This window comes from Carettochelys insculpta, chromosome 11 (assembly GCF_033958435.1).
Source record: "Carettochelys insculpta isolate YL-2023 chromosome 11, ASM3395843v1, whole genome shotgun sequence".
NCBI classification, from domain to species: domain Eukaryota; kingdom Metazoa; phylum Chordata; order Testudines; family Carettochelyidae; genus Carettochelys; species Carettochelys insculpta.
In genome coordinates, this window is record NC_134147.1 from 30,264,031 (window position 1) to 30,289,564 (window position 25,534).

Consider the following 25,534-nt stretch of genomic DNA (forward strand, 5'->3'; position numbering starts at 1 on the left):
CTGGATAATTGTACATACCTGCAACCGTGGATAACTTTTGCTGTTCAGCTGCACACACACTTTGTGTATCCATGCAGGGCCCTAATCACCTGCACTAAGTCCTTTTACATCATGGCCGTAGTGAGGTTTGAAATCCATTCACAGAGATTCCCAATTACACAATTTAATTAATAAGGCTTGATGTAGGCCTAATGTTTCATCATCACAACCCACTGGAGAATCAGGGCTTTGGTTATCAACAAATTAGATTCAGTCAATGAAAAAGGGGGAGCGGGAAAAGTCATCTGTTATGTAATTATTGTGAGCGTATCAACCAAAAGGACTATAAGGTCTAATGTAACAAAAGGGAGAAGAAAAATAATTTTTAAATAGGGGAAAAAAAAAAAAAAGAAAAACAATACACCCCCCATCCCAATCTTCTCATATCTCGTATCTGTCTCACAATATTTGATCTTTTTTTCTCTGAACCACAAGCCTTGGAGGCAGTGGATTTTGAGATCTTAAAAACCAACCTCATGCTGCCTGCGTCAGAAGGGCCTGTCAGAGTCATCCTTATCCATGTGCAGACTACACAAGGTTTTGGGGCACCAATGGGTCCACGCATCTGCCCCTTCCTATCCCTGTTCTGTAGCTCTGCTTTCTCCTGGGAGGATCTGGTTAACAGTGTGGAAGTGAGAACTATCAGCAGAAAAACCTGTGCAAGAGCCATTCGAGTGGCAGTGGAGCTATTTACCAGGCACGTGCCTATCCCTGCCAGTTTCTGAACATGCCCTGCACGGTTACAGGGGTTGGGAACCATTTTTTGTACGGGGGGGGGCACTGACCCACAGAAAACCCATTGGAGGGGGCACAAGTGAGAAGAAAAAACCCTCTCAGATGAGGCCCCCACCTGATAAGCCGAAAAAAGACAGTTACTTCACTACACACAAGCTACACCCTGGAGCCTAGGGATGCGGGAGAGGGGTAAACCACAGCAATACCCTCGGCCCTTCACTACAGAAGTTGACCTTCCCAAGATGGCGCCGGCATCCCCCTACCCGGGTGCGCTTTATGGTATTGTCGTCGTTATTCAGTGCTTCCGCTCAACTGCGCTTAACGGCAAGATGGCGGCGAATTGGCTGTCGTGCTGTGTGTTGTTTATGAGTTGCGTTTGTGCGCTGTAACTTATGCCAGCAAGAGGCACCATGGACCGTAGGAAGAAGCCCCTAGAGGTCACGGTCGCCTCGGTGAGTGCTGCTGGCCAGGGTGGTGAAGCACCGCGGAGCCTGCTCCCACAGAGCGGGCGGGTCGCGCGGGGTGCGATGGGTGCAGTCCCCAGAGATTTCCTTTCCCCTGGGTCGGCTGCTCTCCCTTCCCTCTCTCACGTCTCCCTTCATAGACAAGTTTCTCCTGCCCCCACCTCCCTTTCCTCCTCTACTCCGCATGGTTTCCTCCCATCGGGGGATGGAGCCATGGGGAGGGGAAGGGGAACTGTGGTTATTCGCTCTCTTACCCCCCAAGATGTTGAAGCAGCCCATCTCTGGGGCGAGCAGGATCGTTTGATCTAGCTGCTCTTCGCCCCAGCAGCCTCTTTGCTCTGGTTCTCGCTCCTGCGGGTGGTGCGAGTGCAGCAGAGCCGAGTCCTGCGGAGTGCAGGAAATGGCACCGTTTTGAAGGGTGACCATCTGTCCCCTTTTTTCCTGGGACAGTTAAGCTGTCTCTCAGGCATCCCAGCTTTTTTAAGGAAATGGTCAGATATTCCTGTATTTTGCTGGGCTCCTGTTTCCCAACATCTGGTGTCTCGGGGCAGCAGCCTGTGCTGCATGCAGCTGTTAAGTTCCTTGGTGCCCCATAACTTGGAGTGGTAGTTCTTGCTGCAGAGAAGCTCCTCCTTGGGGCAGCTACCCTGTTGCCTAGCATGGCAGCCCTTGCTGCCAGGGATCCTGCCACAGGGCAGCTGCCGTATTCCCTGGTCCCCCCCATCACCAGGAAGATGCAGAACCCCTATTTTCTGCACCCCCCACGAGGAGCTTGTGGAGCCCCCATTCTCTCTCATCAGAAGGCTGCACAGCCCTTATCTCTGTTTCTCACCATTGTGCAGTAGCCCCCATTGCCAAGGAGCCCAGACACAAGATAGCAGCTGGAGGCTGGTATCCCGTATTTGCCATAGAGCAATGTGGTCTCCCTATCGTTCTGTGAACTTGAAACTGTATATAGCACCATCTCGTACTCATTGGATCAGGATATGTAGGTGGCAAGTCAACACCTGGCTGGAGTCAGGACAGTGATTCTACTACATGAAGATGCAGAGATAAAGTGGTGGGGGGCAACATCATGGTATCATAAATCAACAGTATAGGGTGCTTCCCAGATGCAAATACTAGTGTGAGTAGGGGGGTGGTTCAGTAGGACAAATTTTAAAAGAGCAATTATCTGCTCTACTACCCCAACAGTAAAGGATTTTAGAATAATTTATAAAGTACTCAAGCTTCATGCAAGAACAGGCAATTCACATCAGTCTTAGTTCCGCCTGGAAAGTTCCCTTGGGTTTTTATACAGTTGGTTAGTGGCTTGTTGCAGATAGATTAAAAGGTCATGGATTGCTGAACTATTTTATTATAGTTGATAATAATGTTTACAAAAGACACAAATTAGATTAAGCAAAACTTGTATTTATCCTGTTTTTATGCACCCTGTGGGAATTCTTTCCTCTTACACATTCTCCTCTCTTTGAGAAGACACACATTAGAATTACAGCATTTTCTTCTTACCCCGATTGCATCCTGGTAAGAATATAGTTGCTGTATACCTCGTGTGCGTGCGTGCGCGTGCATAACCCAGCTGGTTATCTTTCTTTTCTTCTTCCTATTGAGTATGCTTGTTGTTGGAAGCAGAGATCATGTGCTCCTGGATAATGAGGTTTCCCTAAAGAGCTGTAAAATGGTCTGTGTGCTCTTTTAAAAGCCCACAAAGTTACGAAATCCTTGCATTCATAAAGCTCAACAGCACCTAAGGATAGTCTTTCTCCAACCTTGGTGAGAAAACAAAATACCATGGCATAAACATGGAGGTTTTATCTCCTGCCTCATCCACAACCGTTTTAATAAAAATAAATCCTAATGTGAAAATTAGTACTTTGGATTTAATACATTTTATTCAAATGTCTCAGGCATGACTTTCGGTGGGGTGCTGCTGTGTTTTGGCATGGCAGTTGTGTGGTCATGCATAAGAAGATGCATAGTCTCTTGACTATCATTGGAAATGTCCTCTGTGGACAGGAAGTTACAGTTATACGGTTTCCTGTATCTTGTTATATTTTCCTTGCTGTAATAAGAGTATGTTTTAATGGAATTTGGCTTAGTTAACTGAGATATTTCTACCAAACATTACACTTTGGTTTATGCAGCATCCTTCTAGGGAAGATAAATTTCTACAAAAGTTCTAAATATTAAAGTTATAAGTGACTTTGTTCAAATGTACGAGGTTGTCAGAATTTAAACAACCTGAAGTAACATGTCATCGTGCTGTTTATTTTCTGCACTGTTGTTTTTAGTCTAAGCATTTTTCATTAATTCATTAAAGACTTTAAGAGTGTCACTCAGTTATTTTTTATTAATGTTCCATCAGCATTTTGCAATTCAATATATTCTATCAATTTATTTGAAAAACAGCCATGAAAACCAATAGGGTTTTGTCAAAACCATATATTTAATGAAGTAATTACTTTACCTTTTTTTTCTTTTTGGTGTCTGATATAGTTGGTAGATTTAAAGGCAGAACTTTTCCGAAAGCAAGAAGAATTCAAGAAGGAAAAACTTCTGAAAGATGCTGGAGTCTCTGTAAAACCCCAAACAACAAAGAAGGTAAAAATAAAATATCTATACTTATTCAACAATCTTCTGTTTTTCTTTCAGTTTTTCTAGGCATCTGCCAGAATTGAAGAACAAAGCTATTAGAAAATCTAAAAAATTATCAATACAGTATTTGATTTCCTGATGTCAAACAAATGTGGTCATGACTTTATTTATAAAATTTCTGTTGACTCGTTTCCAGCTGACCCTCTTTCAAAACTCAAAAATTACCTTCCAACTGTACTGCAAAGTTGCATTTGAATAAACTCTTAATTTACCTAACTTCTCCCATCTGTGAGACCCAACATCCTTAAATGCCAGCAAAAGTAAATCAGCTTTGAATGTTGACAAATCCATGATCTGTTGGAATAGGAAAGCACTTTCCAGTGTTAATGAGTTTTCTTGAAAAATGCCTTGCCATCAACTCCCATTTATTTATATTGGAGGAAATAATATTAGATGCACTGCAGTCTCGCATTTCAATTTCTGCTGCAGTAAAATCTATCCCTGTTTTTCTGAAATAGCATGTTGCATAAAGCTGAGTTTTCAGTCATGTTCAGACTTAGTTTTAACATTTAGATCAATTGAATTTTTGCGATCTTCTGGTTGTCTTGCAGTAGTCTGTAATATTATTGCTGTGTTTTGAAGATCTTGCAGCATTTTTGCCTTTACGTGATAAAAGTCAGACTTTTACTATGTAAAGTGTAGAACTAGAAATAGACATCTGGAGTAATTGTGAAAACAGGTCAGATTGAGGTGTCATTTTGAAGAAATTAATGATCTTTTTAACACTGAAAAATATCCATCCTGTGATACTATGTACTGCTTTCTCATTTGATGACCATTAATTCTATGCAAAAAGCTCAGTGATTGAAGTACAGTAAACCCTGGAGAAGCGCGATTTCGATTTGTGCTTAACTCACATTAGCACAAGTTAAGTGCAAATGGAAACTGCCCTCTAGCCCTCAGATGCCCCAGCTGGGAAAACCCGGCAGGCGCACAGCTACTTGCAGAGCAGTTTCTCCCAACTGGGAGAAACTGTGGCACAAGCAGCTCTGTGACCCCCAGCTGGGAGACACTGTGGGGGGCCACATGGCTGACATCCCTCAGCTGCCTGCTCCCCTAGCCAGGGGAGTTTTGGGGACCTCCACAGTGCCCCTCCCCAATTTGCACAAAATTCCATTTACAGTAATAGAGGGATTACTGTATATGAAATGTTATGCCTGTTAACCTTATGTAATTAGAAACACCAGTACTCTCAGCACATAAGAGATGAAGCACACGATAACTGTATCAGTACTTCTCATCTAAGTCTTTCGCCTCGCTCTTCTGGACATTCTTAATTCAATGTACAATATGAATTATTTTTATACAGGTTGGACCTCTCTAGTCTGGCACCCTTGGTACCTGACTGATGCCAAATGAGAATTTGCCAAACTTCAGGAGGTCAATATTGTCTAGCACCATTGCCAACACTTCCATTGCTTAATGGGCTCTTAGAAGACAAGTAGGGGTAAATTAGAGTTAAATAACCGCACAGAACACTGAGAGGTAGCTGTATAAAAAGCTTTATGGGACCACGGGAAGCTTGGTACACACATGCTAAGTGTATATCCAGCAAACTTAAATCAAGCCAGACCATGGATTTTACCAAATGCGTGTGTGCTGGAGAAGAGAGGGTCAACCTATATTTGTTTTTCTTTTAACAATATTATCCAGTAATCTGCTGTTATCTTCATCTGTTGCTCTTCAGGAGTAAAACTTGCATTCAAAAATTTTAAATAAAAACATATATCTATGTAAACCTCTTTGTGTGTCCATCCCCTACTGTCATAAATTTACAATACACCTGTTATCTTCCACATCACAGCAGCTGGATTACTTAAAGAATATTTGGACAGATAAATATCCACAGAATCTTTTTTTATTTCTTTATATTTTGTTAGTGGTCAAATGAAGTTGAAATCCTGTATTTTTAAAAAACATGTTCCACAGAAACCAAGCATTTGGAATAAGCAAAACATTGGGGTTTCAAGTCGGGCTGAGAAAGATGTTGAGCAGAAGATAGAAGAAGAGCAAACATTAGATAAAGCAAGGTATCTTTTAAGTTATACTATTACAAATAAGAGAAACAAACTTTGAAGAATTTCTTTACGCTTGTAACAAATTGCAAAAAAGAAATAATAAATACCAGTAAAATCTAAATAGCTGCACTTCTGCTATTTGCAACTAATTTATTACTTGTTAATGTCTCCACTCTCTGCACTGTCAGACATCTACACTTAAATTATTATTATTAAAAAAATTATTGTGTAACTTATTGTATCCACTAAAATTTGAGAGTATTGCTTTTTTTTAAAAAGCATTTTCTTGCATTTCAGTAAAAGTTTGGCTACCAATACCACAATCAGTATTTTGTGTTACAAAGGATATGTTTTTATAACTTTTGCAGAAAACTCTTACCTAGTTAAATGTATTTTTGGAGAAAATAACAGGTCAGTGACCTGAGTGGGTTGTGAAGATGTGACATCTGCTGATTCTCTGCACTAATCTCCCCATCTTTTATGTATATAATACATAGGCAAAAACCATTCCAGGAGCTAGATTTAAGGCATTCTCTCTGGTTTCTAAGTCCATTTAGGAGGCATTTTCTGAGACATAGCATCTCATGCCTTGTACGCTGTGCTTCATATCTTGTTTCCATAAAGAGATTCTGGGTTGACATACAGTTTATCTTGTCTCTTTTAGACAATTGTAATTACAAAGATGTATATATGTTTGCTGTATATATTGCCCTTATTTGATCATTTGACTGAAGGTGAACTATGTTACATTTTATTAAAAATTGTTCACAGTTCAAACTAATCAGGAATCTGTATGTTCTTAGAATGTCAGTTACAATTTAAAACAAAATTATTTCTTTGCACTGTTGTTAGAACCTGAGTTCTGCAGTTCCTCTGGCTGTTGTTAAGACCTTCAGTGATACCTTTAGCAGTATAAGGAAAATGTTGCTTTTCCTGCAGTGGGCATTAAGCCATTGTTTGGTAAAGACTCTTGCAATTAATCTCCAAGGGAAATTATCAAACATTGTTGTCATTTATTCCCTTGCAGTATAAATAATGAAAGACCATTCTGTTTCAACTGTACTTGGAATTAGTCATACTGCAAATATAATCTGCCTTTTCTTTAGGCAGAAACTGGAGGAGAAAGCAAAGCTCTATGAGAAGATGACAAAAGGAGATTTTCCAGGTGAACAAAACCTGCATAAAACCTGTATATATTTTTAAAATTTTGCTGTTACTTTTTTCACTCTAGAAGCTGACCACATTAACTGTCTTCTAAATGACAGCTGTTATGCTCTAAAATAAAGTACTTCTATTCATAAGTATAGCTTTTACACAAAATAAGCTATTTGGAAGCACGGTGTACAAGCTGATTGATAAAGATTCTTTATTCTGAGAACAAAAAAGAGTGCGACATAGAGAATATTACTTTTTGAAGGGCAGTCTGCCCTAGGAAAGAAATACGGGAATCATTTGGCTTGATCATCAAGAGAAATATATTTTGGTTTCTTGGTCTAGAACCCTGTAAAAGTAAAACTACTTTGTCATTTAGATATCCTGGGCTTTTATCTATGTTTCCACATGTTTTCTTTTCATTGTATGAAAAGTTAAATAAGGAAAGAGAATGTGTCTGGTTGGTCCATATGTGAATGCCAGTATCTAGTAAAGTCCGACTTCTCACCTCTCAGTGTTGACAGTCTCTAATCCATACACGTTCTTCCACTTTTCTCTCTGCACATGTCCAGTCCTTTGTGTGATGTTACAGTTAATAGCAGAAATGATCAAATTCAATTTACTCATTTAGTGCAATCTCTCTCGCTAGTTTCTGTGTGCAAGAACCATCGTATAAAATGTAGTCTCATCATTTTTTCTTCCTTTTGGAAAGGGAATGCAAGTGCCTGGTTAGGTGCATTCAGCATGCAAAATTCATCCTCATTAAATTCAGTCTTAAGTAATTGTCTTCTATCAATACCATCATTGGAAACTAAACTGTTTAATGGTATAGCCTGCTGTACCAATTCATTTTTCATATTCACAGTACTTGTAGAACTATTTTATTGTCTCTTCAAAATAAAATTGACAATTTTAGTATCAGTTTAAATTTTAATGTTTATGTCTGAATGGTAGAAAAAATTTATTCTAATATGTTTGTGTTACTGCCATTTTCATGTTGGACTTAGAATTAGTTTTAATTTTTAATCAGCATAAAGATTATTTTTTTTCAAGGTGGTATTAGCACAAACAGAAATCTGACTTTATCCCATATAGCTGAATTTTCTTGACACTATGTGAGATTAAAGCATTGTCTGATATTATAGTCAAGGGCATTGCTGGCAGCTGCAAAACTGATTGTAGCTGTTCCATATCGATTTCTTACTCAGTTGTGTTCCTTTACTGCCTGTCACCTATGAATTGATTTTTCTACCCTAGATGAGGAAACTGAAGATTTGTACCTTGTGGACTTCACTCAGAAGATCATAGACAAACGGCGAGAAGTACAAGATCTGTGTGAGAGTGAAGCTGCTAGAAAGGTGTCAAAACAGGAGGAAGATGAAGAGAAGATATCTGAAATAGAAATACCACCCCCACAAGACCCCAGTGAAGAATGGTTGGTAATACTGTATAGACAGAGAAATTCTGACAAATGTTTTTATTTTTTGATAATTTACTCATACGGATTTAGTCTAGTTTAGAAAATATTGTGAATAAGGAATCATTCTGGAATCACTAGTCCATCACTTGTGTTTCTCTTTAAGAAGCATTTTTTCATATTAGTCTTCTTACCATGTCAGACTCCAGATGGAATAAATTACTTGTGTACAGGTTGAGATTAATTTATTCATTTTCTAAATCTATGTAAAGTTTTAGTTTTATCTAACTGTGATTATAGTCTCTCTTCTTAAGTCAAAATTTATAGCATGTAATCATATGAAAATACCTCCTCAAATCCAACATTTTTCTTTGGAATAGATAACCTCATGAGTATTTTTGATCTTTATAAAATAGGTTCTATTGAAGACTTTCATAGTACAGAGCAGACTGTGTAGACTGGCCTTCTTTCTAAAATAGGGTTAAATTTTCAAGGTCAGGAATGGGATGTTTGGATGTCAGTCCTATTCACAAACAGGATTGTGGTGTCTGGTATTGGTTTGAAAATCAAAGTTTAGTTTCATAGTGGTTTTGGGAGAGTTGTTTGCACTGAGATCACTTGAATGAATGAAATGTTAAACTTGTTAGTCTGTTAATTTATTTTCACTGCCATTATATGAAAGAGGTGACTGCAGTAGGTGTTAGAATACATCACTGATATGCCTTACAAAACACATTTTCCCTTGCTTTATCTCATCTCTCAAGAACTTTGACTGGCCTAGTGCAGTGGGAGTTGGGAATTCTGGGTGTTTCAGTGTGTGTGGGAGAGTGAGCTGAATGGGAGCTAACTCATTCTTTTCTAGTAACAGAGAGGTAGCCGTCTTACTTTGTATCTTAACAAAACAAAAAAGCAGTCATGTAGCAGCACTTTAAAGACTAACAAAATAATTTATTAGATAATGAACTTTCGTAGGGCAGAACCACTTCTTCAGCTCTGGAGATAGTGCTGTACTATTTCCAGTAAAGCACTATCTCCAGAGCTGAAGAAATGGGTCTGCCCCAGGAAAGCCTGTCACCTAATACATTATTTTGTTAGTCTTTAAAATGCTACATGACTGCTTTTTTTGTTTCATTCTTACCTGATACCTAAGATAACTAATTTAAATTTATCTTTTTCAGAATGAAAGGGAAAAGCCTTTGCTCTTCCAGAAAGAGCCCCAAAAGTTCAAAGTTTTTCAGATGGCTAACAGATTTGCAGCTAATGTTTTCTTTCACAGCTATGTATTTTAAACTGATGACTCACTATAGGTGCTGTTTTAAGTACCCGGGATTTTGAAATGTATTGATCAAGAAGATCTTCTATAAATAAGAATTGTACTGAAAGGGTTCATATGCTTTCCTGCTGAAGTTACAGGATTTCGGATCCTCTTATTGATGCAGACTGCATATCTGGAATGTCCTTCCTGGAACCATTACTTAATGAGATTAATCTTTACTGAAACAATCCTCCTCCTTTTCAAAAAATTATTTTCTCTAATCACATGATTAAGGCCTTACCAAATTTCAAGGCCATGAAAATTGTGTCACAGATCATGAAATGTCATTTCTCGCCATGTAAGATATGTTGTATTTTTACCCTGTGCTTCACAGATTTCGCAGAGGGGAACACAAGTGTTTTCCCAGTTGGGGGCCCTAACCCAAAAGAGAATTGCAGTGGGATCACAAGATTATTTGAGGGAGGCTGTGGTATTGCCACCCATAGTTCTGCACTGCCTTCAGAGCTGAGGGGCCAGAGAACACCAGCTGTTGTCCAGGTGCCCATCTCTGAAATCTGTGCTCCATGAGCAGCGGTGTAGAAGTAAGTGTGGCAGTACCATATCATGGCATCTTTCTGGGCTGGTGCCTTCAGAGGTGGCTGGCTGGACAGTGGCAGCTGCTGACTGAAGGCTCAGCTCAGTGGTAGAAGTAAGGATAGCAGTACTGTGATGCACACACCCCCGACTCCTTTTTGGGTCAGCCCCTAAAATTCCAACACTGAAATCTCAAATTTAAATAGCTGAAATAATTAAATTTACAATTTTGAATAGCCTATGACTATGATGTTGACCAAAATGAATCATGAATTCAAAAGGGCCTTAAGATGATATTCAAATCAGCAGTAGTTGTGGATGTCTGATGCTACTAAATGTGTGGATTTCCTCCATCTGGAGGAAGACAATGCTATATCAGCTTTAACCCCCACAATTTTACAGTACCAATAAAAATCCTCCTATAGTTAATTTCCAGGTGGCCAATAATTTTTCAGGAAAGATAAAAAATTATGAAATCTATCTGCCTTAGTGTGTGTTCTCTCTATTCATAAAGAGAACAGTGTGTGCACCTGGAGGTTTAATTCCTGGGAAGCAGGCTTAAGCAGTGATAACTAGTTTGAAAAGTAGCATTCCAGTTTTTTAATTTTTTAGTTTAAGATAGTGTGCTCATAGTGAAGAGTCAGAAAGCTATGAACCTGAGGAAATTGAAACACATGCTACTGCTAGATCTAAGGTAAAGCTGTCAGGTTATTCTGGGCCCTTGTCAATTTAAATATCAGAAAAGTAAATCATTGTCTTCATCTTTCATATACCTTTTCAATATTTGTCTTCACCTCATCACAGTAAAGTAAAAGAAACAATTCTAATTATTTATTGATAAGCCCCCAGGAACATTGTCTCAGCTCCCAAGGGCTCTTGGTTCTACCATAGGATTAATATAGCCAACTAATTAATTCTATAGCCATGTGTATACTCATATTCTTGAACTAGAAGTTACGGAGATAAATTTGTTTTCGGCTATTGTTTGCTTGGTTAAAATAATTGGCATCAGTATTAAGCTTATAGCAGTATATTTACACTTCAGTTAGACCTACAGCTTGTCCATGGCAACTGACTTACGCTAAGAAACTGTTTAACTGCAATGCAAAAGTTTGGGTTCAAGCTGGTGCCCAGGCTCTGGACCCTTTCCCCTTGCAGCCTCCTAAAGTGCAGGCTCCAGCTTGAGCTTTAATGTCTGCACTGCGGTTAAACCACCTCTTAGTATGCAGCTTCACGTCAGTTGTCTTGGACCAGTTGTGGGTGTCTGTAGTGTAGACATACCAATAGTGCCCTTAATGGTTATTTAAAAAAACACAATTAAAGTATGAATTTCGGAAAGTTGAGTAGTTGGGAACTATTTTATACTCTGGGCCAGAGATATCTTGTCCGCTGTGTCTTGATTTTCCTAAAACAGTGTTACTGGAACTGCTTGATGCTAAGAACTCTTTGCAGCATTGGTGGCCAGTTAATACCTCTGTTTCTTATTCTCCCCAGGTTTCAGTGGAGCATTCACTATGATAAATAGCTTACATAAAGCAATCTAGGTAAAGGGAGTTTCAGAGTAAAAACAGTCTGCTTCATTTAGTAGGCCTTTGATAAACCAGTTGAATGGTCACTGAAGCTCTTAGTAAATGAGCCATAGACTGATACATACATTATATTATAGCAATTAAATATCAGTGTGCTGCATCATTATTTTCACCAAATGAAGCAAATATTATGCAATTGTATTTTGACTTGGAACCTATGTAACATTTTAACTTGTAAACAATTTTGAAACTGTCTTATCATGAAGGAAGACAGCTGCCTCAAAATTAAATTGCATAAAATATATCAGTGTGATAAATCTGTCAAACACTGTTAAAAATGTGACTTTTAATTGTTCAACTTGGCTTGTTAACTGTTAGACTGGAAGTAAGTAGCATACTGAATGGGAATAGTGTCTGTGCAAAGTATTCAATTTTTTTTGGGGGGGGAGGGAGATAATGTGTAAAATTATTTTCATCTTCATTGCAGGGTTGATTATGTGGATTCCTTAGGTCGATCTAGACGCTGTATGAAGAAGGATTTGCCAAATCTACTTAAAATGGATAAAGAACTCCAGGGAAGAAGGTATGACTTCTGTAAAGGAAGTATTTTCTCCCAAAGGATTTCAGGAGAAGGATTTGTACACACACGTGGCTGAGTTGTATAATCAGATTAACTTCATTATAGCCATCAGACTCTCTGGATTGGGATTGGTGTAACTGTAGAATTTGTTCCAGTGTATCAAAAAATATGCAGAGCAGGATTGATTTTTAAATCACTACGCAGGAAATTTTTATTTAAATAATCAATCTGTATCATGGTTTTCCATTTGTAACTTTATGTCAGAAGGCAGCAGGAAGGCAACGTACACACATCAGTCATCACAGTTGATAACCAGGAAAACAGAATGCTTGCAAATCAATATAACCTTTACTCTGACATTGGTGCAGCTGTGTAATAAGGAAGACACACTATCTGTACACACTTATTTAAGCAATTATCTAGCCAAACTAACTTATTCAGATTTATTTTTAATTGTATGCTATGTTAGAAAATGGTGAATAATACATTTCTTAATTGCTATATTTTCTGCTTATGATTTGCATCAGATGCATTTGGATGGAAATTGTAATTCAGCTAAAATGTACAAAAACGGTATTTTCAAAATTTATTAGTTGAATAAAATTACTTTAAATGCAGTGTATACATAAGAAACATAAGGTGAACTTACTAAAACATATTTTACATTTAAAACTAATTTTTTTGTCCTGGATGATCTGATTTCAAGGCTTTTAATAAAGTCAAATATATGATGTTCTGAATGAATGTGTTAGAACTCCATCTGTATAGTTAATTACAGCTATGCTAATAAAACTAATGGCAGAACTGAAAATTATATTGGAAAGAACTGTGCCATCACTGAGCATTTATATTGCTTTCCTCCTTGAAAATTCTCAAGCCTGTTCTTTTACAGTTGAAAACAAAATGAAGAATAAACAATTGCTTAAGAAGAACAGTCTTTGTATTCACCTGGATAAGTAAATTGTGAACATAATTTTTTTTCTAGATAGATTATGGGGGAGAAAAGTGTTTCTGCCTCCCAAAGGAAAACATAAAAGTATTTCAGGTCACTTACTGATATGGCTCATATAAATGTTTCCTTTTTTGCATTAAATCTAAATGCTGCTGTTCATTTGTTTTTACCATTTCCAGTTGGTGAAAGTGTTGCTATTATAGTCACTATTCTTTGTGCAGTGTTCATCTCCCACTTTTCTGTTTTCATCCATTAGTTGACTTCACAATGCTTGTGAAAATGGTATCAACTTATTTTTAAGGATCTTCTATTAAAATTATTGTACTGTGCTGGGCCAGATGTGGTATTGTAACCTTTCCTCCCTCCTCTATTCTGTATTTATTATAAATTCTCACACGACTGTACTACTTCAGCACTTCCCATTAGTGTTCTGTAAACCAAATCCACTCTTCTGATGAGTACCAAGAAATGGCTTAGCCATTGTCATACTTTAATTGTTCAGTACCAAAGAACCATTATATTTGTTATTGGGTTTTGTTTTTTACTAGACTAGACACTGAGGAGAAGACTCTGTTATCTGAAGATATGAGAAGAGAACTTCAGCGACAGCAATGGGAAAGAGAGGAGGAAGAGGCCCTAAAGAAACCTGTGGGACCCATACATTATGAGGACATCAGAGAAAATGGTCTATATTCATTCCTTTCTATGATTTATCTTTACTATAAGACTGTTGTTAAGGGAAGAAGGTATAATTTAACTCCAAGTATAATAACTGCTTCACTATAAATATATTATCTTGCTAACCAGTGTTAGGAATAGCTACTTAATTTGCAAAGGAGTAGAATGTATTCATCTACTGACAGAAAAAATAAGTTGGGGAAGAAAAACTCCAAGTCTTCTAAAAAGTTGCTGGGAATCATCATCACAAGTCAATTAAAACTAGACCGCAGAAATACTCTATTGCTGTTGTCAGGCAAGGCAGTGGGCAAGATGACCCAATGAGTCTTTCTCCAGTAACTTGATTTTAAGGTTACAGCGGTAAATCTGATGAAACCTAACTGTTGCAAATTTTTTCTTTCAGAGGCCAGACAACTTGGTGTTGGTTACTTTGCCTTTTCTCATGATAAAGCACAGAGGAATAAGCAAATGGAGACTTTGGAAATGCTGAGAGAGCAGGTATGACGCTGAAAGTGGATCCCTAGCTTGTGCTGGGAACAACTTTGGTCCTCCATCTTTAGGTGTAATTTGGGAACACATACAGAGTTACATTCATAAAACAAATACTGAAATCCTAAAATAAACCCTTTTCCCCATTAGGGATGTTAACCAGTATACAGCCCTTGCCAGTACCAAGCCAGAAGAGCCCCAGCAGACCCAGAGGTCTGGGCAGATCTCACTGTCATTGCAGCCCAGTGGTAGGACTCTGCAGCTGCCACAGGGCCTGCCTTAAAACATTTAACTAGTTAAGAACTATGAATCCAACTTGTTAACTGTTTTAACATACCTATCCCCCATTTTGGCTTCTCATTCATGAATTTCTTTTGAGTTAGGGTAGGTGCAGCTTCAATAAAAAGCCTGTTTCTTTTACTCTGACACTTTTCACCTTATATGTAAAATAATTATCTTTTCACCTCTTCCTCATGCCTTTCTGTAGTACAATACATAGGAGAGAAATCTTTTCTGTCTGACATACATGCCAAAGTTTACTCTACCATGTTCACAGCTTAAATCAATAGTATAAGTACTATTCCTGGAAGGGTGTGCAAGTTTGGATTCAAAGAACGGGGATATTCCTCCCTCTTCCTTCTTGCCTCTTGAGACAATGCAACTGGTAATCAGTTTGTTTCAGGGTATAATTGCAGGAGATACATAGTTGATTATAACCAAATGCAGGATTAATTAATGAATATTTTCTGTTACTGTTAAGACCACAGACCAAAGAACTAAGCGTGAACATTTAAAGGAAAAACGAAAGGCAGTTTTGGAAGCAAGGCTTTCTAAACTAAGAGCAAGAAAGATAAAGAGACTAAAAGAAGATGGACTTGAGGAAGTGGCAAACAAACTGGAGAATGGAGGTATGGTCTGTAAAAAGTATGTTTTAAAATGATTGTCTCTATTCTAATAATAATTTGCTCAGAATATCTGTGAATCTCAACATTATATATTTTGAATGTATTAAATTAGATGGCATTGAAAAAATAAATAGTTCAAATTAATTGTAGGTAAGTATAAAATCGTGTCTATGAAAAATAGTTCTTCCCCTGAAAGGGAGTTTTTTGTGGTGTTTGCATTGTACTGCGTTTTAGGGTCATACCTGCCCTGAAGAATTATGAGGGTCATTTTAAAATAGAATTTCAGACATTTTAATCATTTTAAAATTAGTAAGCATGAAAAATGGTAGCCAGTTAATTGTGGCATGAAGAAATGCAAGCAATTCGTGTAGAGCTATCTTGTAGGGAACATCAGATACTGTGTATTCATTAAATTAAAATGATTACAGGTGGTAATTAAGGGACAGAATCTGTATTTAGAAGACTGTGCACAACTATCTGAGAGCATAAATTTGCTATTAATTCGATAGTTGAATTTACGTACGTTAGGGAAAACCCCTCCTGTCATTTGAGTTGTATGAAACTTGTTGAAGTAAAAGGGGCAGTTTAAGCAAATGGACACGCTCCAAAGCTTATATGTAACTTTGTGGTACAAACAAGCAAAACAAAACAAAACAAAAAACAAAAATCCCATCTAGGATCAGCAGTCTGTGGGGAAGGATGACAAGATTAAATAATGCTCCACAAAAGTGTGTCTGTCTTCGCTGCAGAGTTAATTTGAGATGTCCTCAATTAAATTAACTCCACTTGAGTGAAAGGGACCACATGATGAAACAGTACTCAAGCTGCACAGAGCTGTTGTCTTCGTCACTACATTGTGCCAACTCAAGCTTTAGCCTAGACCCTCCAGTCAGCCAACACCCCAACTTGAGGGTTTTTTTGTGGAAGGAACTCAAATTGGGGACATATTCAAATTACTAGCCCTGAAAAAGAGCAAATGTCAGATCTAAAGGGAATGTGGCCTCATTTCACAAACCTGAAGGTATTAATGTTTGAATTCTAATCCCATCTCTTCACTGGCTCTGTTTATCGTATGGGAAAGTTACTTATGCTCTGTGTTTCCTCATCTGTAAAATGGAATTAATTCTTTCCACTTCCCACTAATTAGAGAGTAATTAAATGTAAAGTGCTCTGGAAAAGCAGAACCGTATTAGGTCAGTCTTAAATTTTATTCTCAGAGAACAGAATAAGAACAAATTTTTTTCTAAGATCACCGAAGTGGAGATACATGCAAATAATGTTTTCATTCTTTCCTAATTTTCCATCATGAACAGAACACTCAGCCTATTCCTAGGCATGTTCCTATGCAAGATATTTTCAGGAATCTCTTCTTTTACATTGACAAGCTAAGGAAGGATTGTAGATTCATTTCTTGATTATCTAGCTTATCTGTTATGGGTTTTGAACTAACATACAAATAAGTAAAAAAAAAAAAAAAAAAAAAAAAAACCTCCTTATTCAAATGCCTTTCACACTACATAGATAACTCCTATAGCAGTTTATCAATATGAATGTGAAGTAGCTCTTGTCACGAATTCATTGTATGATGTTTGAAAAATAGATTTGTTATTAACGGGATATCATTTTTCCCCCTTTTAAAAGAAGAGGAAGAAGTTATTGGACCACTACCTGCAGAGCCAGAAGCCCCTGTGACTCCCAGAGTTGCTGAAAGTAGAAAAGTGGAGGTCATCATTCAGGAGAGAAAAGATACAAAAGCTGGTGTGCCCTATGTTAGAGAGTGGGATAAAGGCAAAGGTAAGAAAATTGAACTGTCAACACAGCATGATGTAGTTAAAGCTACTGTTTATTAAAGGGATCATCACTAATGGGTCAGTTTTATACATGATGAAGGAGAGAAATAAAGACATATACTTTTCCCTTCCCTTTTAAATTTAGAATATCATTACTTTATGGTGAGTCCTAGAAAGAGATTAGTGGTTTTGACCATGACATGAGCATCTGCCATAACATACCCAATCTTACCCTGCACGCTGGCTGTTGCATTACATGCAGAGATACTGATGGAGGAAGATTGAAGTGTGAATTTTTTAGTTTATAACCTATCCTGATATGGAAAAATACTGTAACTTTTACACTGTATGCTATGGATGGGCAGGGTATGTCTTACATGAGAACCTAAGCTCCAAATGCATAAGTAGGTAAAGTACTCCACCAGATTACATAAATAGACACCATGGAGGCAAAAGGAGTGGTAGAAAATGCTTCATGGTAGAAGTGAGTTTTGAGGGAAGGATTTGAAGATAAAGCAGAAAAGTTTTTGGCAGACAGTAAGTGGGGGCTGTCCCATGATTTTTGTGAAAGAAGGTTTATATAAGAAGGCAGGAAAAGGGGAAGGGAGAAAAAAGGAAATGGAGAGAGAGATGTAGGCAGCATTGGACAGAGCTTTTTAAATTGCTTGTCTCCAACTTAATATAAGGGGAAGGGGTGTTTTCTAGCAGGAAGTTGTAAATTTGGATCTGAAATGGTCTCTCCATCATAATGAGGTATAGTTAAACATATGGCTATAGCTATTTTTATCAGATTATCAAGAATTAATTGATGTAGTTAAGGCCACTGTGTGAATTTATACTGAATAAAAATATTTGACTTTTGGCCTTCTGGTTACAAAGTAACATTAAACCCACTACAGCACATAGTGGTCACTTAATTAAACTGCCCAAACCTTTCCTTAAAATTGAACAGAAGAGCTCTGTGAAGAAAGTAATTAACTTTATTTCTAAGTCTTTAACACATGTGCCCTTCACTCTGCCCATACCTGCTTACACATCCACACCTTTGTTCATGCTGTCATTACACTTGGAAGTATCTTCCTTTTCTTGAATGTCAGTGATTTTGCTGTCCTTCAGATCCATTCTCAAAATTCACTCCTTTCATGTCACTCCTGCCTTTAGTCTACACTCAGTCACTTTAGCCTCAGGGCACCAAAGGAGCCTTGTAACACAATGCCTGGCCTCTAGGCACTAGAAAACCACTGGAACAACACCGAGATTTACAAAGCCCGAGTTAGGCACTTAGGCCTGTATACCACGAATGGGAACAGATAGGCACCTTATGCTGGGATTCTTCTCTCTTCCAGCTCATCCAAGCAACCACTGGAAACTTTGTGGCCGTGTCTACACTTGCATTCCTCTTTCAAAAGAGGCATGCAAATGAGGGAAATTGAAAATGCAAATAAGATGCAGATTTACATATCTGGTGCTTTGTTTGCATATTCTTCTGAAAGAAGAGAAGCCGTGTAGGAGCAGCTCTTTCAAAAGTAAACCCCCATCTTCGAAAGAACCCTTCTTTCAATTTTTTTTTTTTTGGTTTTTTAGGAAGAAGGGTTCTTTCGAAAATGGGGCTTACTTTCGGAAGAGCTGCTTCTACATGGCTTTTCTTCTTTCAAAAGATGTGCAAATGAGGCACCAGATATTTAAATCCACCTCATTTGCATTTCCATTTCCCTCATTCGCATGCCTCTTTCAAAAGAGGATGTAGACACAGCCCCTGTGTTTAAGCCCTTTATTCCTCCCTTGATATGATTGATAGGGCCAGAGGAGTGGGGACAGCCTTACTCCTAGCAGCTCTTTGACCCCCTCATTACCAGTTGAATATTTATAACTCCTATTATAGGGGTTTAAGCCACAGTTTTGTGTATCATATTGGAACCAAAACTAGTACTTAGGTGCCCAAAATAGAGAATTACCAACTTAATTCTTTTTCAACCTTCAAGCCTGTCGCTTCACATCTGGCACCTGGTTGTTAAATAAGTCAAACAATTGGTATATCATTCCTACAAAGGTATGGTCTACAGTATTCCTCTCCTATTGATTACTTGTGTGCGTCTCAGTGTCTCACCTTCCTGTCTTCCTGCACATAGTCAACACCATCTCATGATGTTATTCTTTGTGTTAGCTTTGTGGTTAGAGTGTAAGATTCTCTGGCACACTGACAGAAACTAAGTAATCCTGTGTAACTTGAAAAACAAATGTTTAAGCCACCAGTGCTCACACTTGTAGGGATCATCTTTTTTTAGTTTGTGTTGGTATAACATCTAGCTAGCACAGTGGGGGCATGGGCCACGACTGAAACTCCTAGGCTGTGTCTATACGTGCCCCTTCCTTTCAAAAGGGGCATGTTAATGAGCAGGTTCGAAAGATGCTAAAGAGGTGTTACAATGAATATGCAGCACCTCATTAGCATAATGGCGGCCGCGGCGATTTGAAAGTGCAGCTTTTCGAATCGCGTGCCGCCCGTGGAGATGGGACCTTCTGAAAGGACACCTCCTCCCCAGTTTTCAAAAGCCCTTCTTCCTAGCTGGTGAGGAAGGTCCCATCTCCACAGGCAGCACACTTTTCGAATGGCTGCGGGTGCCATTATGCTAATGAGGCACTGCATATTCATTGCAGCACCTCATTAGCATCTTTCAAACCCGCTCATTAACATGCCCCTTTTGAAAGGAAGGGGCACGTGTAGACACAGCCCTAGATGCAAGAAATGAACTTAAATTGCAGTGAGGAGACTTAGGCTAGACATTGGGAGAAATTTCTTGAGTGTAAGGATAGTTAACCACTGGAAAAATTAGGTAGGTTGTGGAATCTTTGTCTGTGGAGGTTTTTAGGAACAGGTTAAACACCTTTCAGGGACAGTCTAGCTCAGTGGCGTGCAATAGGAATTCAAAGATTGCCACACTTGCAGTTGTCATCTTTCCATATTTGCCACAGCCCCCCCTCCCTGCTCTAAATAAATGCCCTCCCGTTCCCCCAGGCCGTGTCTACACTAGACCAAAACTTCAAAATGGCCATGCAAATGGCCATTTCAAAGATTACTAATGAAGTGGTGAAATACATATTCAACACCTCATTAGAATTCCGGCAGCCTCAGCACTTCGAAATTGACACATCTCGCCGTGTGTGCACAGTTGTCCAGACGGGGGTCCTTTTTGAAAGGACCCCGGCAACTTCAAAATCCCCTTATTCCTATCTGCTGTTAGGAATAAGGGGATTTCAAAGTCGCCAGAGTCCTTTTGAAAAGGAGCCCCATCTGGACGAGCCGGGTCAATTTCGAAGTGCTGTAGCTGCTGGCATTCTAATGAGGTGTTGAATATGTATTTCAGCACTTCATTAGTAATCTTAGAAATGGCCATTTGCATGGCCATTTTGAAGTTTTGGGCTAGTGTAGATGTAGCTCCAGAGACAGGGTACCCCTGCCCTTCCCTATGCTGTAACTGAATATGCTGGTAAATTGCCAGTGGAGCCACGTACGCCTGGGCCATAGCAGCTGGGGTCACAGGAGCTGTGTGGCTCTGGACCAGAGTTGGGCTGCAGGAACTGCAGTGGGGCTATGGGGGTGCGCTGTAGGAGCTGTGTGACTCTGACCTGGGGCTGCAGAAGCTGGACTGTGGCCACAAGGGCCATACTGGAACTGCACAGGGGCAAAAGCCACAGGAGGAGATGCACCCCACCACTTGGTGGAACAAGCGCATGGTGGCAGAGGTGGGGGTATGTGCGAAGCAGGCAGAGGGCATCCATGTGTGGCTCTGTAGACCCTCATTTCAACACACCACAGTGTCCAGTTTGTAACGCGGGGAGTGGCTAGCGTATTGGACACCACAGGTCTAGATAATACTCCTCCCTTAGAGCAGAGGACTAGACTAGATGACTCATCAAGGTCCCTTCGAGTCCTACCTTTCTATGATTCTGTACCATCACAATACTACAGCTAATAAATGGTACTTTACAAATAGTGTATAAACCTAAATTACAAATAAAATTTGAAAATATACTTGTGATTTGTAAATCAATTTGTAGCACCAAAATTAGTGTAAGATATGTAGCTGCTTGTTCTGTTCAGAAACTTGTTTGCTATAGTTACATATTTAATGTTTGTCGTCAAGTAGTATAAAAACAGCCTTCTGAATTGGAGCCTCTTTTTGCTATATGTTGTACAAACAAAAAGCACTTGATCCTACAAGTTGATAGGTTCCTGCTCTGCACTATAAATTGGGTAAAAAGCAGTTCCTCCACAGTAAAATGTATTAATTGTGAATTTGAGCTGTTGTCATAGTATATCATCTCATAGCTATTTTTAAAGATTTGCAATAGGAAATGATTGACTCTAATAGAATTTAAAATGCTTACTGCTGTAACTGAAATAAGCATCTAGATTAAATATAATTGGAGATATACATCTCCTAGAACTGGAGGGGAACTTGGGAGGTCATCTTGTCCAGTCCCCTGCCCTCTTGGCAGGACCAAGCACCATCCCTGACATCTATTTGCCCTAATCCCTAAATCGCCTCCTCAAGGACTGAGCTCACAACCGTGGGTTTAGCAGGCCAATGCTCAAACCACTGAGATATCCCTCCCCCATCTGGCTTCATTCTTCCCAGGGCCACTGGATGGCATGCTCTGACACTATTGACTTTTTAACATCTTTGGGTTCTCACTGCTTTTAGCTCATTTAAAACATGGGCTTTCCTGTATAATAACTTTCTTTTTAAAATAACTAAAATTCTTTAAGAGACAGGCTATGAGCTGTCCTTTAAAAAAAAAAAAAGTTAGTGATTTGGTTCCTGAGGTTTGAAGCAAATAGTGTCAGTTTAATACTGATGAAATAAGGTGAAAGGCTCTATTGCAGATTACTTTCCATTTCTGTTAAACATTGAAGCTGAAATCCCTTCACAAGAAGGGAACATGAGTGATCTTTGGACAGTAATAATTGTTTTCGTGTTATTCATGTTTTTCCTGTCACAGAATTTACTTTTGGACAATGGTCAAAGAAGTGTGCAGCTGTCAGAGATGAACGAGATCCAGAATTTGCACCACCTTCCAATTACTTTGTTTGTCAAAAGAAAGCCAGTAACTACCCAAACCAGAGTTGGAACAAGCTTGGATCGTCTCATGAGAAACCAGGACAGGAGTCGACACACAGCAAGCAGTTTCCATCAACGGAGAATTACCAGAACAGCTCAGAGGATCAGCAACCAGTTTACCAAAGTCTGGATGACATGTTGTCTTATTACAAACAAATGACTTGAGCTTATCAAAAGCATATGCAAGAATCTTAAATAAGTGAAACAGAATTATGTTCTTAGCACTCATCTGTTGTTTCCCCCAGCTTTTTGGGAAATAAGGTATCTGTCATGTAAAGTAAGGCTGTCTGAACTGTATCACGCACCAGCCACACATTTGCTCTTGCTCCATCAGTTCTATATTGATTAAAAGATGAAGTTTTGATGGTGGTGTTAGACACATTCTTTATCCTATAACTCGATTTGTACTTTTTCTTTATTTTGCCCCTATTTTGAAATTTATGAGTAGAGCTATTATTTTAATTAGATAAATCTTGCTTTGGTCCTTTTTCTGTGAGACCCATTGTGCCCCACCCCAACATTGTTATAAGCGCTAACTGCTAATAAGTGCAAATTGAGACTATTCTTACAAGTTGAAAATAAACTCAATGATAAACATACTTCTAGAGAAACTACATTCAGCCAGTTCCATTTAATGGCTAATTAAATAATCAAATACAAATGTTTATTATTATGAGAAATGTATTTGCCTACCTGATGTCACCTGTCAACATTACTGGGTAGGTTAGTTCACTTCTTATCTCTCACTAGGGCTATGTCTACCCTACAGCGATCTGTAGACAGAAGTTATTGTCAGAAGAGATCTTCCGGCAAAACTTCTGTCGATAGATAACGTCCACACACAAAGGCAGATTGGACAAGCAGTCTGCTCTGTTGACAGAGAGTGGCCAGACTGCCTGGCCTCTCTCTCAGCAGAATGGCTAACCAGAAGCTCAGCCATCAGGGCTGCCTGGTGAACTGGAAGCCTTTTCTGTCAACAGAGGGGTTCCAGAGCACCTATGCAGCTTTTGTTGACAGAAACTGTCAACAAAAGGTGTTATTTCTCATCACTGAGAGGCAGAACCGTGTTATCTAAGTGCCAAGTTTTATCAACAGACTGTCGACAAACTGCATTTTGTATGTAAACGCTCTGACTTTTGTTGACAAAACCCTCTAGTGCAGACATAGCCAGTTGTGTGGGATTCCCCATGGTTGTGTTATGCTTGCTGCATTCTGACGATCTATATATATATAAAATCTGTAATTCTGTAAAGTGTTTCCAAGCGTCAGAGGTACTGCATAAATAAATATATAATATCCACCTGAAGGGCTAGATGTATCAAAGACATAGTTCAAGCAGAAGCCTTAGCGTTTGATACTTACATCTTAATAGCTTTAAAAGATTTCCTATCTCAGTATTTCCAAAGTGCAATTTTTCTTGCTAGGTGTACGAGCCTTTATTTCATGTTTTACCCATTTCCTAATATACTGACCTTACTTTTATATGCGGTTGCAATAATTTTAGTAAGTAAGTAATCAAATTGAGATACACACTACTACAGCTGAACCTCAATTAGCTAAATCAACAGTGGGTGGTATCTGATAGCTAGGGATGATCTGGATCTTTAGAGTTTGTATTTTAGAAGCTTATACAAAGACATCACAAGATAGAAGTGTAAATTTGCATATGAAATTTCCCAGATTGATTATGATGATGAGTTTAAGTGACAGTGGCAAAGTGAATTCAAGGGCAAAGTGATGAGTGACAAGAAATGCTAAACCTGGTCATGGAGACTGTGTTTTACTCTTGTAATAGGGTAGGGTCTCAGACTGCTTTGCAAAGGTTATAGAGAAGTAATATCCCTATTTTACCAATAGGGTCAGAAGTACTAAAGTAACTTTATTTTCATATTTCTGTTAAATGGCTTTAGTGTTTATAAAGTTTTACTCACTGCGTAAAGCTTGGCTAACAACAGTGCAAACATATACACTTTCCTCATTGATGTGGCCTGGACCAGTTTTTTAGCAATGTCCCTTTCATCCTCTGAGTTTCTACAAACTTGAACAAACTTGAAGCAGCAAAAAGTTCTCTGCTAGTAATTGTTTGAGCCATCCTCTGCTTTCCACAAAACAAAAACATGGCAATAGATTTCTTTTTAAAGAACCGAAAACTATTAACCCATTTACAAAGAAGTAAAATATAGGAAAATGTTCTAAATATGTCCAGTTTTACTGACAAAGTTTGTTTATAGTAATATTTGACACAGCAAAAATAGATGTGGCTTTAGTGTGTGTCAAAATTAATGTCCACCAGATGGCAACCTTGGTACTTGCTAGTAACAACTGACTGCAATTGCTTTCATCCATGGGGCAATTTATGTAATATTTCCTTCACAACATTGAGGAGTTATCTATATGGATCTAGAGTGCATTGGCAGGCTATTAGAGAGTCCATAATAATTATCGCAAATGAACAGACACGGTAGTTTCAATGGAATGCCATCAGTTGCAGAATTTGCAGGTATCAGGTTAAATCTTGCAAACTTTAGAAACTAAAGCAAAGTTGAATTCCTCTGGCAAACAGCTCAGCTGTAGAATGTCCCCAGCACTGTGCTCTTGTAATAAATAAACTAGATTCCTCTTAGAAACAACCAACTTCAGTGTATGATGGGCGGGGGGGGAGTATGGTTTGCTAGTCTAGAAATGTTGATGAATCAGTTAAAGAATATAATGGTAGCTAGACTGTATGATCATGGAATCTGTTGAAAAACACTGTTGGCTTTTGATTACAGATTCTTTGCTAACCTCCATTTAAATATCATAGTAAGAAATGTTTATTGTTGTGGTCCCTGATTTCTTTATTCTTTGATTAGTTTGATAAGATCAGATGTGTCTGAATGAGCAGTTTTGTGCCTGAAGGAAACTGAAGGAAAAGCTGAAAACAATATTTGTGGTACAAGTCTCACGGCCCTTTATAAACATTAAATAATGCCTTCAAGAGATAAGGAAGTAAATATTCCTGTCTTCATTTTATGAGAAGAGAAATTGAGACTGGTTAAGTGACTGGATCAAGGCACCAGAGAACCACTAGCAGAGAAGAAAGAGGAGTTGAGAGTTCCTGATTCCCAGTCCTATGTTCACACTGCTAAGCCACACTAACACTGTACCCTTGTATAA

At 38.6% G+C, this 25,534-nt stretch overlaps 1 protein-coding gene across 3 annotated transcripts; it reads left to right on the forward strand.

The window, feature by feature from the left end:
• The first annotated feature begins 1,092 nt into the window (after positions 1-1,092).
• On the forward strand, positions 1,093-25,238 carry CCDC174 (coiled-coil domain containing 174). Of its 3 annotated transcripts, none has more exons than XM_075005716.1 (11): positions 1,093-1,226; positions 3,738-3,842; positions 5,826-5,926; positions 7,021-7,079; positions 8,324-8,501; positions 12,349-12,444; positions 13,942-14,078; positions 14,475-14,569; positions 15,321-15,468; positions 17,110-17,259; positions 22,260-25,238. In XM_075005716.1, exons 1-11 carry the CDS (start codon positions 1,167-1,169, stop codon positions 22,541-22,543), a joined length of 1,413 nt encoding a protein of 470 aa, XP_074861817.1. In that variant the 5' UTR covers positions 1,093-1,166; the 3' UTR covers positions 22,544-25,238. The 3 variants fall into 3 exon arrangements, with proteins under 3 accessions (XP_074861817.1, XP_074861818.1, XP_074861816.1); XM_075005717.1 differs by having other exon boundaries at positions 5,777-5,926; positions 17,107-17,259; positions 22,260-25,237; XM_075005715.1 differs by having other exon boundaries at positions 17,107-17,259; positions 22,260-25,235.
• The last annotated feature ends 296 nt before the right edge of the window (positions 25,239-25,534 follow it).

Excerpts from the sequence above, each read along its gene's own strand:
- CCDC174 (XM_075005715.1), top strand. The coding sequence starts at position 1,167 with ATGCCAGCAAGAGGCACCATGGACCGTAGGAAGAAGCCCCTAGAGGTC. Across the intron at positions 7,080-8,323 it reads GACAAAAGGAGATTTTCCAG|ATGAGGAAACTGAAGATTTG; the intron begins GTGAACAAAACC and ends TTTCTACCCTAG. Across the intron at positions 14,079-14,474 it reads TGAGGACATCAGAGAAAATG|AGGCCAGACAACTTGGTGTT; the intron begins GTCTATATTCAT and ends TTTTTCTTTCAG.